At 40.7% G+C, this 17,311-nt stretch overlaps 1 protein-coding gene across 4 annotated transcripts in view; it reads left to right on the forward strand.

Moving 5' to 3' along the window:
- SNAPC3 (small nuclear RNA activating complex polypeptide 3) overlaps nucleotides 1-17,311 on the forward strand; it is a 44,429-nt gene that overhangs the window by 16,417 nt on the left and 10,701 nt on the right. For all 4 annotated transcript variants that reach the window (XR_007413995.1, XR_007413996.1, XR_004803781.2 and 1 more), the window contains exons 4-7: nucleotides 3,397-3,501; nucleotides 5,838-5,987; nucleotides 15,193-15,275; nucleotides 16,547-16,711. Coding sequence is in view for 1 of the 4 variants with exons in the window: in XM_025432938.3 (XP_025288723.1) it covers nucleotides 3,397-3,501; nucleotides 5,838-5,987; nucleotides 15,193-15,275; nucleotides 16,547-16,711 (503 nt within the window). In the remaining 3 variants the exon portion in view is untranslated. The remainder of the gene's footprint in view (nucleotides 1-3,396; nucleotides 3,502-5,837; nucleotides 5,988-15,192; nucleotides 15,276-16,546; nucleotides 16,712-17,311) is intronic.

Raw genomic sequence — 17,311 nt, forward strand, 5'->3', positions numbered from 1 at the left:
ATTTTTTAGTTTTCCTTCTATTACTGATTTCTAGGTTTATTCCATTATAATCAGAAAATACTTTTTATTTTTTGTTATTTCAGTACTTCCAAATTCATTGGGACTTGGTGGTCTATCCTAGAGAATTGTTCAAGCGCACTTGAGAAGAATGTGTATTGTCAGACGGAGTGTTCTGTGTGTGTTAGGTCTCATTGGTTTGTAATGTTGTTCAAGTCCTCTGTTTCCTTATTAATTTTCTGTGTGGTTATTCTACTTGTTATTGAAAGTGGGGTATTGAAATTTCCACCGATTATCATGGAACAGTGTATTTTTCCCATTAGTTCTGTCAGTTTTGCTTCATATACTTTGGTATTCTGTTGTTAGCTATGTATGTTTATAATTATCAGACTGTCTTTTTGGATTGCACATTTTATCAATATATAGTGTCCTCTTCTGTCTCCTGTAACCTTTTTTTACTTAAATTCTATTTTGTCTGACAATAAGATAGCCACCCCACCTTTCATTTGGTAACTATTTGTGTGGAATATCTTTTCCCCTTTTTTTTTTACTTTCAACCCTTTGTATCTTCACATCTAAAATGAGTCTCTTACAGAGAGTGTATAGATGATCAATTTTTTTTAATCCAGTCTGCCAGTCGTTGCCTTTTTAATGGAAAAGTTTAGCCCATCTGTATTTAACTACTGATGAGGATTTACTTCTACCAGTTAGATATCTGTATGTTATACTATCTTTTGTTCCTTGGTTCCTCTATTATTGTCCGTTTTTTGTATTTAGTTGAATTTTTATGGTGTATTTTGTTTTCCTTCTTCCCATCTGTATGTGTTTTACTTATTTTTTTGTGGTTACCTTGTGGATTACAGTTAACATCAGAAATTTTGTTTTATTTTATTTTTTTAAAGATTTTATTTGTTCATGAGAGAGTGAGAGAGAGAGAGAGAGAGAGAGAGGCAGACACAGGCAGAGGGAGAAACAGGCTCCATGCAAGGAGCCTGACGTGGGACTCGATCCCAGGACTCCAGCAACACATCCTGGGCCAAAGGCAGGCGCTAAACTGCTGAGCCACCCCGGTGTCCCAACATTAGAAAATTATAACAACCTAGTCTTAATGATACCAACTTTGTTTCAGTAGTACCTTGAAGCGTAGATAACTCTGCTCATATACATCTCTGTCCTTCTCCTTTAATGTTGTTATTGTCTCAGATTACATCTTTGTAAATATTGTTATGTGCATTTGCTGTTGGGGAAAAAGCTATAATGAAAAAGTACAGTAATTCTGGCTTTTATATTTGTGTATGTCATTGCTGTTACCAGTATTCTTCACTTCTTATGGATTCAAGTTACTTTCTAGTGTCTTTCTCATTTCATCCTGAAGAACTCTCTTTAGCATTTCTTATACAAAGTCTACTGGTAATGAACTCCCTCACCTTTTTTTTTCTTTTTATCTGGAAATGCCTTAATTTCTTTATCATTCCTGAAGGATAGTTTTGCCAGGTGTAGAATTCTGGTTAATGTTTTTTTTATTTCATGGCTTTAAATATGTTGCCCTACTCCCTTATCTTCATAGTTTCTGTGAGAAGATGTCTGTCACTTATTGAGCAGCCTGATTTCTTTTAGTTGTCTATGTTTCCTTTAGCTCACTGAGTTCATTTAAGACAGTTGATGTAACATCTTTGACTAGTAACTACTATATCTGGGCTTCCTCAAGGGTGGTTTTTGTCAGATCTTTTTTTTTTCTTTTGAATGTGACATGGTCTCTTGTTTCTTTGTATGCTTTATATAAGTTTTTGTTGAGAATAATATATACTGGACATTCTGAGTATATTTTTTTACTTGTGGATTATTGGAGTGACAAGTACTCCTTGTTATGTATGGTTATGAATATTTATTTCATTATCTCTGTGGGCAGCCAGTGACCTGTTCAAGATTTCCATAAATATCTGTCTCCACACATGAGGAGGGTAAAAAAAAGGCCCTGTTTTTAAATTAACCAATAGCTGCTGACTGGGAAGCCACTGCTGGCAGGAGGCCCAACACCAAGGCAAGTGTCAACACCACGCCATCAAGATATCACCAGAGCAACCAAAACAGTCCCCAGCTTAGGAAGAACAAGGTCCCCCTTGCTTGTCATAGCATCAGCTGTCTGTTCCAGGAACATGGGCCTCTATTTCCACATCTGCAGTGAGGCTGAGGAATGGGGGATGGTAGTTGTTTTGCACTCTGTGTTTATTTATGAAACACCAGCAGCTTGTCTTTTTATTCACTTTCCTAGTTGATATAACTGACTGATCGGGTTCCAGAATTCCAAAATAGTTGAATCCAGTCTCTCGTTCCATCTTATTGGTTGCTTTGGTGGAGGGAATGATCTCTAAAGCTGCCTCCTATGCTGTTTTGCATAAAGTCACTCCCTCTGATTTTTGCACCTGTACTTCTTTAACTAGTCTACTCTAGTGGTGGCTATTTTATAGTAATTGTGCATGCATAATAGAAGTGTGAGATATTGGGGCACCTGGGTGGCCCAGTAGGTTAAATGTGTACCTTTGGCCCAGGTCATTATCCCAGGGTCCTGGGATCAAGCCCTGCATCGTTGCTTCTCCCTCTCCCTCTGTCTGCTGCTCCCCCTGCTTGTGCAAATAAGTCAAATAAATAAAATCTTAAAAAAAAAAAAAAAGAAAGAAAGCGTGAGGTATTACAGATGTGATGATAGTGTTGTAAAAAGCAAGACAGTGTGGGTTTTAGAGCCAAACAGATCTGTATTTGCATTGTAACTTGCTGATATTCCTTGGGTAAATCTGAACTCTGCATCAGCTGTCAAATAGCTTTTGTAATACTATGAGCAGAGATACATAAAAGTGTTAATAGTAACTGTAAATGCCAGTGTTATACCAACATTAGTTGATATTCCTGTTTTGTCATCAGTTGTTAAGCACTTAGTCCCAAACATTATTAGATATTTTATGTACACATTCCCAGCAGTAGTTCTATAAAATGAGTATTTTCTGTGAGCTGTTTTTGTTTTGTTTTTAAAAAATAGAAGATGAGGGGATCCCTCGGTGGCTCAGCAGTTTAGCGCCTGCCTTTGGCCCAGGGCGCACGATCCTGGAGTCCTGGGATCGAGTACTGCATCAGGCTCCTGGCATGGAGCCTGCTTCTCCCTCCTCCTGTGTCTCTGTCCCCCGCCCCCCATGTCTATCATAAATAAATAAATCTTTAAAATAAAAAAAAATAGAAGATGAAGCAAAAGCTTAGAGAGGTTTTGCCAATTTTCTTAAAACTAAAATTAGGAGTCAGACACAGAGCTGTCTGACTCCAGATCTTACTTATGGCTGTTGTTCCCACTGCCTCTTAATCTGAGTTGTTGTGTGATTTTAAGGTCTTTTACTTATTTTTCTCCCTCAGGAGTCACATGCCATAGGAAAAAAACCTGAAAATCCAACAGACATGATTGAAGAAGGGGAGCTTATCCTATCTGTGAATATCTTGTACCCTGTTATATTTCATAAGGTCAGTAGTAAAACCTTTTGAATTTCACAGATAATACAGGTGACTTTTGTCAAAGGGTCTAATTATTTGAAGCATCACAATCCTTAAGGTTCAAAATAGATGCAAACATGCTGTTTTTTGTGATAGTTATAACATTAAAATGTATTATTCTTAATTCCTACACTGGAGGCAACTGAAAGTATATGTAAATCTACAGTGATTCTAATTATATTAATTCTTGGATTTATTTTTTAGTTTTAGAATGTTTTGTTTTTTTTTTTTACAGAGTAGATGACTGGTAAAGGAGTGGGGTAACTTTTGCTGAGCAATTCAGAACACTTGGGAGGTTGTCTAACTAAAGACCGCTCTTCTTTGATGAAAATACAGAATGTTAACAGGTTAGGGATATTCAGAAATGTCTTAGAGGTCTCTAATAAAAAGAACTCTGAGGGATCCCTGGGTGGCGCAGCGGTTTAGTGCCTGCCTTTGGCCCAGGGCGCGATCCTGGAGATCCGGGATCGAATCCCGCGTCAGGCTCCCGGTGCATGGAGCCTGCTTCTCCCTCTGCCTGTGTTTCTGCCTCTCTCTCTCTCTCACTGTGTGCCTATCATTAAATAAATAAAAAAAAAAAAAAAAAAAGAACTCTGTCCTGGCCCAGACTGTATGTATTCTTTTTTTTTTTTTTATTAAAGATTTTATTTATTTATTCATGAGAGACAGAGAGAGAAAGACGCAGAGACCACAGGCAGAGGGAGAAACAGGCTCCATGCAGGGAGCCTGACGTGGGATTCGATCCTGGGACTCCAGGATCATGCCCTGGGCCGAAGGCAGGCGCCAAACCGCTAAGCCACCCAGGGATCCCCCCCACCTTTTTTTTAATTAAAAATTTTATTTATTTATTCATGAGAGATAGAGAGAGAAAGAGAGTTTATGTATTCTTGATCCCCCAAATAGATGTGTCATAAACTTTGATAAGGTTTAACTGAAATATTACTATATGTGAATTGCATTTGTGAATATAAATAGTAGTGAACCATCTGGGATATAGTTATTATTAATGACCTTGTTTGATCATGATCTGAAATTACCAGTCAGACCAAACCAAGAAAACTGAACCTCTCATCTCTAACATGAGAGTAGCGTATTGACTGCTTGACTTCAGTGAGGTAACTTCCAGCAGGAAATTTTACAACACACTGCTGCTGGGGCGCCTGGGTGGATCAGTCAGGGGAGGGTCCAACTCTTGATCTCCGGTCAGGTCTTGATCTCATGGTTCAAGCTCTGGGTTGGACCATCATCATAATGATGATGATGATAATGATAATAAAACACGATGCTGCTAGATGAAGTTATATTCCAAACGTTCTTGCTAATGTCATTTTAGTAGCATCTTGATTATAAACTATAGCTTAAACTAAAAAAATTCTATTGCCAATATCTTAGTCCATTCTGACCACTATAACAAAGTATCACTGATTGAGTGGCTTATAAACAGCAGTTTATTTGTCACAGTTCTGGAGGCTGACAGTCCAACATCAGGCAGCTAGCACAGTCAGGGGAGGGCCCTCCTTCAGGTCACGACTTCTCATGTGGCAGAAGGAGTTAGGGAGCTCTGTGGGATCTTTTACAAGGGCACTAATCCCATTCATGAGGCTTCACCCTTGTGACTTCATTACCTCCACACTATCACTTGGGCAGTAGGATTCCAGTGTCTGAATTTGGGGCGGACACAAGACATTCAGACCATAGCCTCCAGTGTCTCAATTGTGTCTGTGGGATTTTCACTTGGGGGGTAGCTGAGTGACCAAGATTTTTTTATTACTCAGTGTTTCCTGAGAGGAGTGAGTATGCCACACCTACAGGGCTACAACGAGAAGCACTGGTAACAGAAGAAGTGAGGAGCCAAAGGCCACAGCCTCCTCTATCAAGGTTTCCATGGGAAGCGCAGGGCAGGGTAGAATGAATAGTTTAGGCTTGAGTAGTGTGAATAATTCCAGCAGGCCCTGGGGTGTAGGTAGGGGCTGTCCCTAGTTGTCCCCTACCTGACCTTACATTGATTTAGGACAGGGGAGATACTGACTTGCTCTGTGAGAGTTAAAACAACAAAGCAGCTTCAGAGACCAGGCTCTGGATCACAGGGGAGATGTAAACAATTTTGGCCATTAATATGGACTGAAATTAATGGATGCCAAATTGACAAATATAGAACCTAAGAAAAACACAGGACACTGAGTTATGGGGATAATTTTAAATTAAGAAAACCAGTAGCTTCGTTTGGATCTGGTCAGGACAGGATTTATGGTTTAGTTGCTTCGTCTCTAAGTGGACAGTTAACTTATTTACCGTTTGACTTTTAGCACAAAGAACACAAACCATACCAGACAATGCTGGTCTTGGGCAGTCAGAAGCTCACAGAACTGAGAGATTCAATTTGCTGTGTCAGTGACCTGCAGATTGGTGGGGAATTCAGCAGCACGCCCGATCAAGCTCCTGAGCACATAAGCAAAGTAAGGTGTTTCTTTTTTTTCTTAACTCTCATAAAACAAGAAATAATAATAATAGTAATACCAAGCTAAGTAAGTAGTGATTATTCTAGCAGGCTCATAAATGTTCCAATAAATCCATTTGTGCCATTTCATCAAGCATATCACTTCCCTTCTTTTTGTCATCAAGACATTTTCAAAGACGAAGCTGTGCTCAGTTTGGATCTCTTCTTTCCCCTTCATTTCTCAGCCATGCTGTGTGTACACCCTTCCTTTTAAGGTCATAGGAGCTACCTCATTGTCTAACCTCTTCTCCATGTTCATCCAGCTTGATCTCACTTAGCATTTGAATTTGCTCTTCATTCTCTCCTCCTCTTTCACACTGTGTGAGTGCTATCTGTCCTAACTCCCCCACCCAGTCAACGGCTGGAGTCTGCCTGAGAGCCTCACTGCCCAAAGCAAGTCCTGTCGGTCTCAGGACCATACCACGCAGGGACACAGAAGTATCTGACCTTGGTCCTTGTTGCCGTTTTGCACAGAGGTGCTCTCAGAAGGTTGGAGAAACTTTACATATGCGTTGGATAAGGATGGAAAGGAGGAGAGTAGTTGACTTGCCACCCACAAAGTTTTCCAAAGGGATTGCTTGCCCAGTAAAGTAGTAGGGCTTTGATCCCGCTGAATTTCATGGTAGGGCAGACTTGAGCTAATTCTGTTACTTGGTATAATTTTGGTCAAAGACCTCAGATTTCCTGACCCCCGTAGAAGGGGTTGCACGTGCTGTAGATGAGAAAAGGATATTCGGGTCAGCTAGAATGGAGAGTGAGTTTGAACAAGAACCACCACAGTCCTTGTTTTTGCTGGTTCTTGTGCCTCCAGCCACATTACTGCTATTAAAATGTAGGCCTCACTTGGTGGTCCTTGTAAATTCTCCTGGTCTTTCCCCAGTTTTCATGGTTTTGAGTGCACTCTAATTTTCGTTAGGGTCTCTCTGTCACTGCACTTTCTCCTGATTTTGTAACCATTATTTTGAGTGCCTCCTGGCCATTGCCACTTAGCCTCGGTGCTGCCTGGCGTCTTTATTACATTTCTTTCTTTCTTTCTTTTTTTTTTTTTTTTTTTTAAGATTTTATTTATTCATGGAGACACAGAGCGGGGGGGGGAGAGGGAGAGAGAGACAAGCAGGCTCCATGTAGGGAGCCTGACGTGGGACTCCATTCCGGGTCTCCAAGATCATGCCCTGGGCTGAAGGCAGTGCTAAACCACTAAGCCCCCCAGGCTGCCCTTTATCACATTTCTGTAGTCAATTCACTCTTCCCCATTTCAGGGGAACTGTGTGACTCATTCAGAAGTGGCCTCCATCATCTCCTCACGGCTTATCATCATTGGAAACCCTTGCTGTTTGTTTCACGGAGACAATAAAGTAACTTCAGAAAGAACTTTCCATCACCTCTCACCTACATTTAGTTATCTGCCCATCTGCCCGTGTACCCTGCCTTGCCACCTGGGACAGTGGCTAGACTAAAGCTGCTGCCACCTGAGGCCAGGCTGCCTGTCCTGGACCTCACATCATGGTTTGGTCCATTCTAGAGCTCTCCCGTCGTTACAGATGCGCTGTGGTATCTCCCTTCCTAAAACTTTTCTTCCACCACACGTCTTCCCCCCAGCCACCAACCTCATCTTTCTGCCTCCTCAACAAACTATTCAGACTTAATAACAATGAGTAGTAATAATAATGATTGAATAATAGCCCCTAAGCTCATTGTTTATCTTTTTCTGCCATCACTTTGTCTTGCACTCACTTTGTTTCCCACTCCTCCTTGAAAATCACTTTTTTAAAAAGACTATTTATTTGAGAGGGAGACACACACACACACAGGAAGAGAGGGCAGAGGGTGACGGAGAGGCCAACTCCCTGCTGAGTGGGGAGCCCCACGCGGGGCTCAATCCCAGTACCCTGAGATCATGACCCTTGCTGAAGGCAGACGCCAAACAGACTGAACCACCCAGGTGTCCCTTTGAAAATCGCTTTATCAACGCCACCATAGACTTAGTTCTTACCTTTTCTGACCAGTCATTGGCACATGATACAATTGAATATTCCTTCTTCCTTGCAACATTTTTTACTTACTTAGCTTTTAATGTGTTACACCCACCTGATTTCTTTTTGTCTGACTGATTTGAATTAATTCCTTTGCTGGGTGCTTCTCATTCTCCTGACTTCTGTTGTAAAGCCCTGGGAGTCCATCCTCAGACCTTACCTCTGTTTGTCTTATCCAGATTTATAGCTATAAATGCTGGGACTCCCAGGATTATATCTCTGATTTCAGCATCTTTTCTGATCTCCAGACTTCTGTATCCAACAGTCTCCTTGATGGTTTTTTAACTTAAGTTTTATTTAAGTAATGTCTAACCCATCGTGGGGCTCTAACTCACAACGCTGAGATCAAGTTGCATGCTTCTGCAACTGAGCCAGGTGCCCCATCCTTGACAGTTTTTACTGGATGTCTGATAGCCATCTCAAACTTAATCTGTTCAAAAGCAAACTCTAGGGCAGCCCGGGTGGCTCAGTGGTTTAGTGCCACCTTGGGCCCAAGGCCTGGTCCTGGGGTCCCGGGATTGGGTCCCACGTTGGGGTCCCTGTGGGGGGCCTGCTTCTCCCTCTGCCTATGTCTCTACCCCTCTCTGTCTGTCTGTCTCTCTCTCTCATGAATAAATAAATAAAATCTTTGAAGGAAAAAAAAAAAAAACTCCAGATCTTTCTGCCTCAATCTATGCCTTTCGCATTGTTCCTATCTCAGTAAATATGCCCATTTTGCATCTAGTTACTTCAGCTAACAAATATATTTAGGCGGTGCCCAGGTTTCTGATCCTTTACAAGGTACCAGACTGTTAAACTGCTATTCCTTCCTTCCTGGACTAGCCTACTGACAGCTCTCCTTGCTCCCTTCACACTTCTGTTTTTCCTCTCCACCAGCCAGAATGATACTTTTAAAGTATCAGTCAGAGCTGCAGTGGCTTCCTCTTACATCTAGGAGAAGAATATACATCTTTATTATAGTCTGCACATAGACCATTATCTGGTCCTTTCTGCCCACCACTCTCATATCCTACCACGCTCTCCCTTGTCTTCAAGCCACAATGCCAGGGGCCACCTGGGTGGCTTGGTTGGTTAAGCTATTGACTCGATTTTGGCTCAGGTCATGATATCAGGGATATGAGATCACCTTAAGTTGGGCTCTTCTGGGATCCCTGGGTGGCGCAGCGGTTTGGCGCCTGCCTTTGGCCCAGGGCGCGATCCTGGAGACCCGGGATCGAATCCCACATCAGGCTCCTGGTGCATGGAGCCTGCTTCTCCCTCTGCCTATGTCTCTGCCTCTCTATCTCTCTCTCTCTGTGTGACTATCATAAATAAATAAAAATTAAAAAAAAAAAAAAAAAAGTTGGGCTCTTCTGTCATCATGGAGTCTGCTTGAGATTTTTCTCTCTCTCCCCTTTCCTCCCCTTCTTGCTCTCTTTCTAAAGAAAATAAATAAATAATAAATGTTTTAACATTTTTTAAAAATAAAGTCTTTAAAAAGAAATTGATCCTGACATTCTCCAATCTAAAAATCGAAGTGGATCCCCTGTAGGCTGACATAGAAGGACTTTTGTAATGATGATTCCAAAGTTAACCTTCCATACTATCCACCCCCTACTTCTGTACTTTATGCTTCAGCCATAGATAATTTTATGTTGCTCAAACATAACACTTTCTCATGCCTTTGAATATTTGAAAATGATAGGAAGCCCTCTCCCTCCCTCCATCCATGTGGTTCATATTCACATTTCCAAACCCAGCTTAAGACTCACTTATTACATAAAATTTTTCCTGACTGTCCTCTCTCTGCCACTCTGGAACCATTTCGTTTGGCCATTATAGTGCCTGTGATAATCAGCTGGTGCTATTTGATATGTCTCTGCCCCACAAGGCTGGCTGTATTCCAGTCCTTTTGGTGATTGGCAAGGAGACCAGCGAAAGAGACCATATGACTCACACATAAATTTCACTTCGTTTTTCAGTTAAACCAAAAATGGTTTTAAGATAATTGGTTTCCTCAGTTTTGGCATCATGGTGCTTTTGGAAATAAACATGAGATTAAAGAGAAACAAATGGAATTTCAAGGCTGTATGCAGGCTGGGAAATGAGACATTTATCTTTTCTTTTAAAGGAGAAGCCGCAGTTTCTCAACCCTACCAAAACAAAAACAAAAAAACCCCCACCAAACCCTGTAATTATAAGGTTTTTATAAATTCACCTTAATAAGCAAAATCTGAATTCACTCTCATGGCCACTGTGTTACCACTGCTCAAAGCAGTTGGAGTCGGACCTGGTAATCGGTCTTAGCACCAGGAACCCTGAGAGAGGATTTGTAACCAGGCATGGCTAGGTCGTTGTGTTTGTACATCAGTGCTGATGGATTCAGCAGCTTTCTAAGCAGGGGTGGATGACCCATCGTCCTATTTTAAATACTTAAGACACGCACAGTTGTATTGTTTCTGCCTCTTCTGTCTCTTTATTAAAATAATGTCCTTTCTGATTATTGAGTACTTACCATGTGCTAGACAGACAGCACGTTTTGGACAGAATTATCACCATTTGAAAAGTAAGAAACAGGGCAGCCCCGGTGGCGCAGCGAATTTAGCGCCACCTGCAGCCCAGGGCATGATCCTGGAGACCCTGGATCGAGTTCCACATTGGGCTCCCTGCATGGAGCCTGCTTCTCCCTCTGCCTGTGTCTCTGCCTCTCCGTGTGGGGGGGGGGGTGGGTATGGGTGTGGGTGTGTGTCTATGAATAAATAAATAAAATCTTTAAAAAAAAAAAAAAAAGAAAAGTAAGAAACAGTTGCATCAGTGTGCTGTCATGAGTTGCCTGTTCAATGAGCAGGGGTGGAGGCTGGATTCAGACCCTTGTCAACGTGCCTTCCAAGCCGCATGGTCTTTGCCGTGTTGGCGGGACGCCAGGTGAGAGGCAGCTTTCCCTGCCCTTCTGGGTGCTTCCAGAGGAGGCCCCAAGTGCAAACTCAGCTGTGCTGTGAGTCGTAGCAGGTTTCTAATGCCTGGACTCTGGAATATGCCTGTTCAGAGAGCTGTGTGTTTCCTCCCAGCTATGGTTTTAGGAGAGTGAACTCCTAAATCAGTGAGTTTGCAGATACTGACATTTGTTTGACCTATGGAGAGATTGTTATTTCACTGATTGGTATATGTATTTTATGGTACATAGACCATATATGTACCATAAAATAAAAATATGTATATGTATACCATATACATATTTTTAAGTTTTTCTTTGGGATTTTTCTTTTTTTTCTGTTTATCTGAGTCCTTGTCTTTCTTGATGAGTCTGGTGCCTTGGAAAATGTTGACTACACCAGAAATAATATGAGTCCTTATGTACCCATTACCCACCTTCCCCAGTTCTCAGCGTTTGCCAAATCGTTATGTGTTCACTTCATGCTGTTGTCACACCTTACAAAACTTGAGAATTGGTCCTTAAGTTATAATGCTTTTTTAGACAGGTATTTGGCTTGTATTCCACTGGTAATCACAGGGAAAAAAAATCAATGAGTTGCAGTTTTTGTAGCTGAGGAAAGGAGAATCTTCACTCCAACAAGCAAGAATTTTGAATATTAACTTAGATGACTTTATTATGTGAGAAGACTGGGAGAATTGGACCAGTATATTTAAATCTCTTTTAAAAGCTTATGTCTAAAATGTAATGTGTTTTGCTAACGTGTTTGTTTTTGGACTATAATATTAAAGGATGAAGTGCATTCTTTAAATATATGTATAAGATGAGTGCCAGTATTTTCTTCTCTCGTGGGTTTTTTTTGTTTGTTTGTTTTTTTGTTTTGTTTTTTTCTTTTTAATGGTCTCTCACATTTTAATATCTAATCTTTTTTTATGTTGCTCAGATTAGTTCATCTTTTGGGAGGGCAGTAATCTCTTAAGGGTCTTGCTTAGAGGAACTTTATTTATTTATTTTTTTTTTAATTTTTATTTATTTGTGATAGTCACAGAGAGAGAGAGAGAGAATGAGGCAGAGACACAGGCAGAGGGAGAAGCAGGCTTCATGCACCGGGAGCCCGATGTGGGATTCGATCCCGGGTCTCCAGGATCGCGCCCTGGGCCAAAGGCAGGCGCCAAACCGCTCCGCCACCCAGGGATCCCGCTTAGAGGAACTTTAAAAAAAAGACTTTGCACGGAATGCCCAGGTGGCTTAGTGGTTGACCATCTGCCTTCGGCTCGGGTCATGATCCCAGGGTCCTCGGATTGAGTCCCACATTGAGCTCCCCTCTGGGAGCCTGCTTCTCCCTCTGCCTGTGTCTCTGCCTCTCTCTGTGTCTCTCATGAATAAATAAACCTTAAAAAAAAAAAAAAAAAAGACTTAGCACATACTGCTCTGTTGCTTATTATAAATAAAGCCCTGGTGTAGGACAAAGAGCTGCTTCAGTGTCTCTCCCATTACCATTTTTCTCATAGCAGATCCTAGGGAATACTTCTGAAAAGTTCTAATACAGCTGATTTGAATATTAGCAACACAACAAACATGCCTAGAATTATATATAAATGACTTTGTTCACATGATCATATTAGTTTTCCATAGTTACTTTGTTTATAAAGTGGAAATAGAAAGTAGAGGCTGGGGCTACATTAGGTACCTAACAGAAGTAACTTCTTACATTGGCTTTTTTCCATGTTGATTGGCAATCCTCCCCTCCCCCAAAGCTGGTCAGCAAAACTAGCTGACAAATAGGGAAACTAGTTAGTGAGAATCTCTGGTTGCCACTGAAAAGCAAAATTACCTGGTGTTGAGGCTGCTCACGTCTTCTATTTGTGTACTGAGACAGGGAAAAGTTACTAATGGATGAGTTTGGATTTATTTATTTATTTGTTTGTTTATTTATTTATTTATTTATTTATTTTTAAAGATTTTATTTATTTATTCACGAGAGACACACAGAGAGAGAGAGGCAGAGACACAGGCAGAAGGAGAAGCAGGCTCCATGCGGGAGCCCGACGTGGGACTCGATCCCAGGTCTCCCGGATCACACCCTGGGCTGCAGGCGGTGCTTAACCGCTGCGCCACCGGGGCTGCCCTGAGTTTGGATTTAGATGGAGAACTGTTCCCCTTCTAAATAATAATTATGCCAACCAAACGCATTAAGTTGCCTAAATCACTTCAAGTTCCATAGAAGCATTTTGTAATGGAAAAACCCTGAAACTTTTTTTCTTTTAATTTTTTTTTTTTTTTTTTTTTTTTTTTTATGATAGTCACACAGAGAGAGAGAGAGAGGCAGAGACATAGGCAGAGGGAGAAGCAGGCTCCATGCACCGGGAGCCCGACGTGGGATTCGATCCTGGGTCTCCAGGATCGCGCCCTGGGCCAAAGGCAGGCGCTAAACCGCTGCACCACCCAGGGATCCCAAAAAACCCTGAAACTTTTTATGTCTAAGTAAGGCAGTGTTCTTTCAGAACATTTATTTTAGACCCTAGCTTACCTCTTTGAGGGTCCAGAAGTTTATTTTGTGGTGGTTTTTGTGTGAACAGCAGCTAGACAGGGCATTCTAATACAGATTATCCTTTTAGCTCTGTAAGCACCTGGGAAGAAGGTAATGGCTTTACTCCTGTGTTACATGAGGAAACAGAGGGTCAGGGAAATCAAATGACAGCCCAATGAGAAACAGCACAGCCAATCTCATAAGGGTGTCATCAGACTGTGACACCAGTGCCAGATAGTCTGTAAATGACCAGATTACAGACTATCTGCCAGTGCCAGATAGTCTGTAAATGATGGAATGAATCCCTTGCCCATTTGAATCACCTGGGGAACTTGGGAAAACCTTGGTGCCTGGGCCATATGCTGAGAGATTCTCATTTAATGGCCTTGAGACTTGGTCTTTGGTGTCTCTATGATTCTGATGGGCAGTGAGGAACAGGAGACACCCTTCTGCAAAGTCTGGTAGGCTGAAAGTTAAGAAGCCTGACAGTTCAGACCAGTTGTGTGACTGCTGTGGTACTTAACTGGTAAGATTACTTGAGTCAGGGACGCCTGGATGGCTCAACGGTTGAGACCTGCCCCTGGCTCAGGGCGTGATCCGTGGTCTCAGGATCGAGTCCCACGTCAGGCTCCCTGCATGGAGCCTGCTTCTCCCTCTGCCTACGTCTCTGTCTTTCTCTCTCTGTGTCTTTCATGAATAATAAAATGAAATCTTAAAAAAAAAAAAAATTCCTTGAGTCAGAATATTCAAATTCTGCCTAAAAATTATTGAAAATTTGAAGGGAGAATTTTTATAAAAGTACACTGAGGAGCACCTGATGATGTAGCTGGTTGAGCATCCAAATCATGGTTCTGGCTCCCGTCGTGATCTCAGGGCCATGGGATCAAGCCTTACTTCAGGCTCCATACTTAGTGTGGCATTTGCTCCCTTTTCCCTCTCACTCATGCTCTCTTCTCTCTCAATTAAATCAAACTTAAAAAAAAAAAAAAAAAAGGACACTGAAACTATTAAAAAAAAAAATAACAGAAAAACATAACACTATGATCACTTATTATCGCTGTGGAACTACCAAAGATGTGACTTTCAGTTTTTCATGCTAGGATCCAACGTAACTCACTATAATAAAATAGTATTGAAGTTTATTTCACTTCTGATTAGGTTCCTTTCATGAGTCTCAGAATAAATTTAAATCAGACTTAGTGATTAAAACAGGAATAGGATAAAATTGAAAATAGCAGCAAGGATCAGATCTTTACACTTTCTTTTTTTTTTTAATATTTATTTATTTATGATAGACATAGAGAGAGAGAGAGGCAGAGACACAGGCAGAGGGAGAAGCAGGCTCCATGCCAAGAGCCCGACGCGGGACTTGATCCCGGGACTCCAGGATCGCGCCCTGGGCCAAAGGCAGGCGCTAAACCGCTGAGCCACCCAGGGATCCCCGATCTTTACATTCTCATCCCTGGTAAATAGCATAGTACTTGTCACATAGGAGGTTCCCATTAATTAAATTAATGAGCTAAAAAAATAAATAAATAAATAAAATAATGAGCTAAGCATATTCTGTGAAGTTGCATGAAGTTACTATAAAGCATGTAAGTGTGGTTTTATGACTTACAAATTTTGAATTGGCAGCAATTTCATAATTGTGAATAGAGGACTTTATTCAATGCCATCTATTTCCTTGTAGGACCTGTACAAATCAGCCTTCTTTTATTTTGAAGGGACATTTTACAATGATAAAAGATACCCTGAGTGCAGAGATTTGAGCAGGTACAGTTTTCAAAAATCTTCTGAGTCTTTCCTGTTTCTAGTTTTTAAAATAGCAAGATCTCCACAAATCCTGTTACTGGTCTGCTAAGGGTCTTTGCCAACGAATTGTTTTGTTAGGCTGTTTTGTCTTGCGGTTAAAGATCTCTCTCAGTTTTTAAAGTATATTCAGGTATTTCATCTGGTTAGCCTAGGTACTAGTAAATTAATCAAAATTTTTACTCCAAGAAGAAAATTTTCCTGCCAAAGATCTACACAGACATTTCGAAATCTTTGTGCTATCTGCTGTCTTAGAAATTACAGCAAATTTGGGGGCACTTGGCTAGCTCAGTCAGTAGCAACTCTTGATCTTGGGATTGTGAGTTTGAGCCCCATGTTGGGCATGGAGCCTACTTTAAAAAAAAAAAAAAAAGAAATCATAGCAAATCTTGTATTGAGCCATAGATATATCTAAAAAACTTTAAATCCCACTTAAAATCTATATTAGTTTCTCCTATTTGGGTGATAGCAATAAATTATTCTTTCAGTGTTTTTTTCTGCTTGTCCAGTGTATACTGTTGTTTGCCCTAGATGGATATGTAAATACATGGTTAAGTATATAACATGAAAAATCCATAGCTCATAATCATGTTAATTAGACCATACTTTTACTGTCAGTGTCCTAGCAACTAGGGTATATATGTATATTGTTTCTGAGTGTTTATATATATTCTCTTTAATTATAGTTATTTGTATCTGTATTCTAATGTAGCAATTCTCATACTTGCTGGTTTCAGCATTCCTTTATACTATAATTGAGGACTATAAAGAACTTTGATTATGTGGGCTTATAGCTATTAGTATTTACCATATTAGAAGTTGAAACTGAGAAATATTTTCAATTTTAACCAATTTAATCCCATTACATGTTAACTTTAATAATTTGGAGGGAAAGTAACTTTTCCAAAACAAAATGAGACCAGTGGCATTGTTCCACATTTTCCGTTCAGTCTGATGTGATAAAACACATCATGTAACCTCTAGAATACTGGTCATTTATGAGAGAATAGTAGTTGAAAAGGGCAAATGATATTTTATCACAATTCAGGAACCACACTTTGAGAACCGTTGCTCTACTGGATAAAAACAAATTCACTGAGATTTTCACCTCAAGGTGGTAACTGTCCAGTTTGAGTCAGGCCTCATGAAATAATTGTAGTCACAAACCATTTTCTGTCATATTTTTAGGTTTTTTTTGTGGCATAATGAAGTATCATCTTTTTCCCCCCTTTCAGAACTATCATTGAGTGGTCAGAGTCCCATGATAGAGGCTATGGAAAATTTCAGACTGCTAAAATGGAAGATTTCACCTTCAATGACCTGTATATTAAACTGGGTTTTCCTTACTTATATTGTCACCAGGGAGACTGTGAACATGTTGTTGTCATTACTGACATAAGGTAAGTGGCAGCACTCAGAACAACGTTATTTGTTCTTTTTATTTTACAGTAGGAGAGCACAGGCTGTTTGTGTTTGTTTTTAATAAGAGGAATAAAAATCATCATTGTAGGAATGCCTGGGTAACTTAGTGATTGTCTGCCTGACTTTGGCTCAGGTGGTGATCCAGGGTCCTGGGATCAAGTCCCATATCGGGCTCCCTGCAGGAGCTTGCTTATCCCTCCTTCTATGTCTCTGCTTCTTGCTCTGTGTCTCTCATGAATAAATAAATAAAATCTTCTAAAAAAAAAGTCATCACTGCAGCTTGGCTTAGGAGCAGCAAAATTGTTTGCTTTCCACGGAATGACCAATTTTCTATCCATTTGCATTCTCTATTTTTTTTTTTTTTTTAAGATTTTATCCATTTATTCATGAGAGACAGAGAGAGAGAGGCAGAGGGAGAAGCAGGCTGCATGCAGGGAGCCCGACGTGGGACTCGATCCCAGGACTCCAGGACAACGCCCTGGGCCGAAGGCGGCGCCAAACCACTGAGCCACCAGGGCTGCCCGCATTCTCTATTTTGAGGAGTAGATATACTATATAGAAATACTTTATTTATTTAT

This window comes from Canis lupus, chromosome 11 (genome assembly GCF_003254725.2).
Source record: "Canis lupus dingo isolate Sandy chromosome 11, ASM325472v2, whole genome shotgun sequence".
In the NCBI taxonomy this organism is placed as follows: Eukaryota; Metazoa; Chordata; class Mammalia; order Carnivora; family Canidae; genus Canis; species Canis lupus.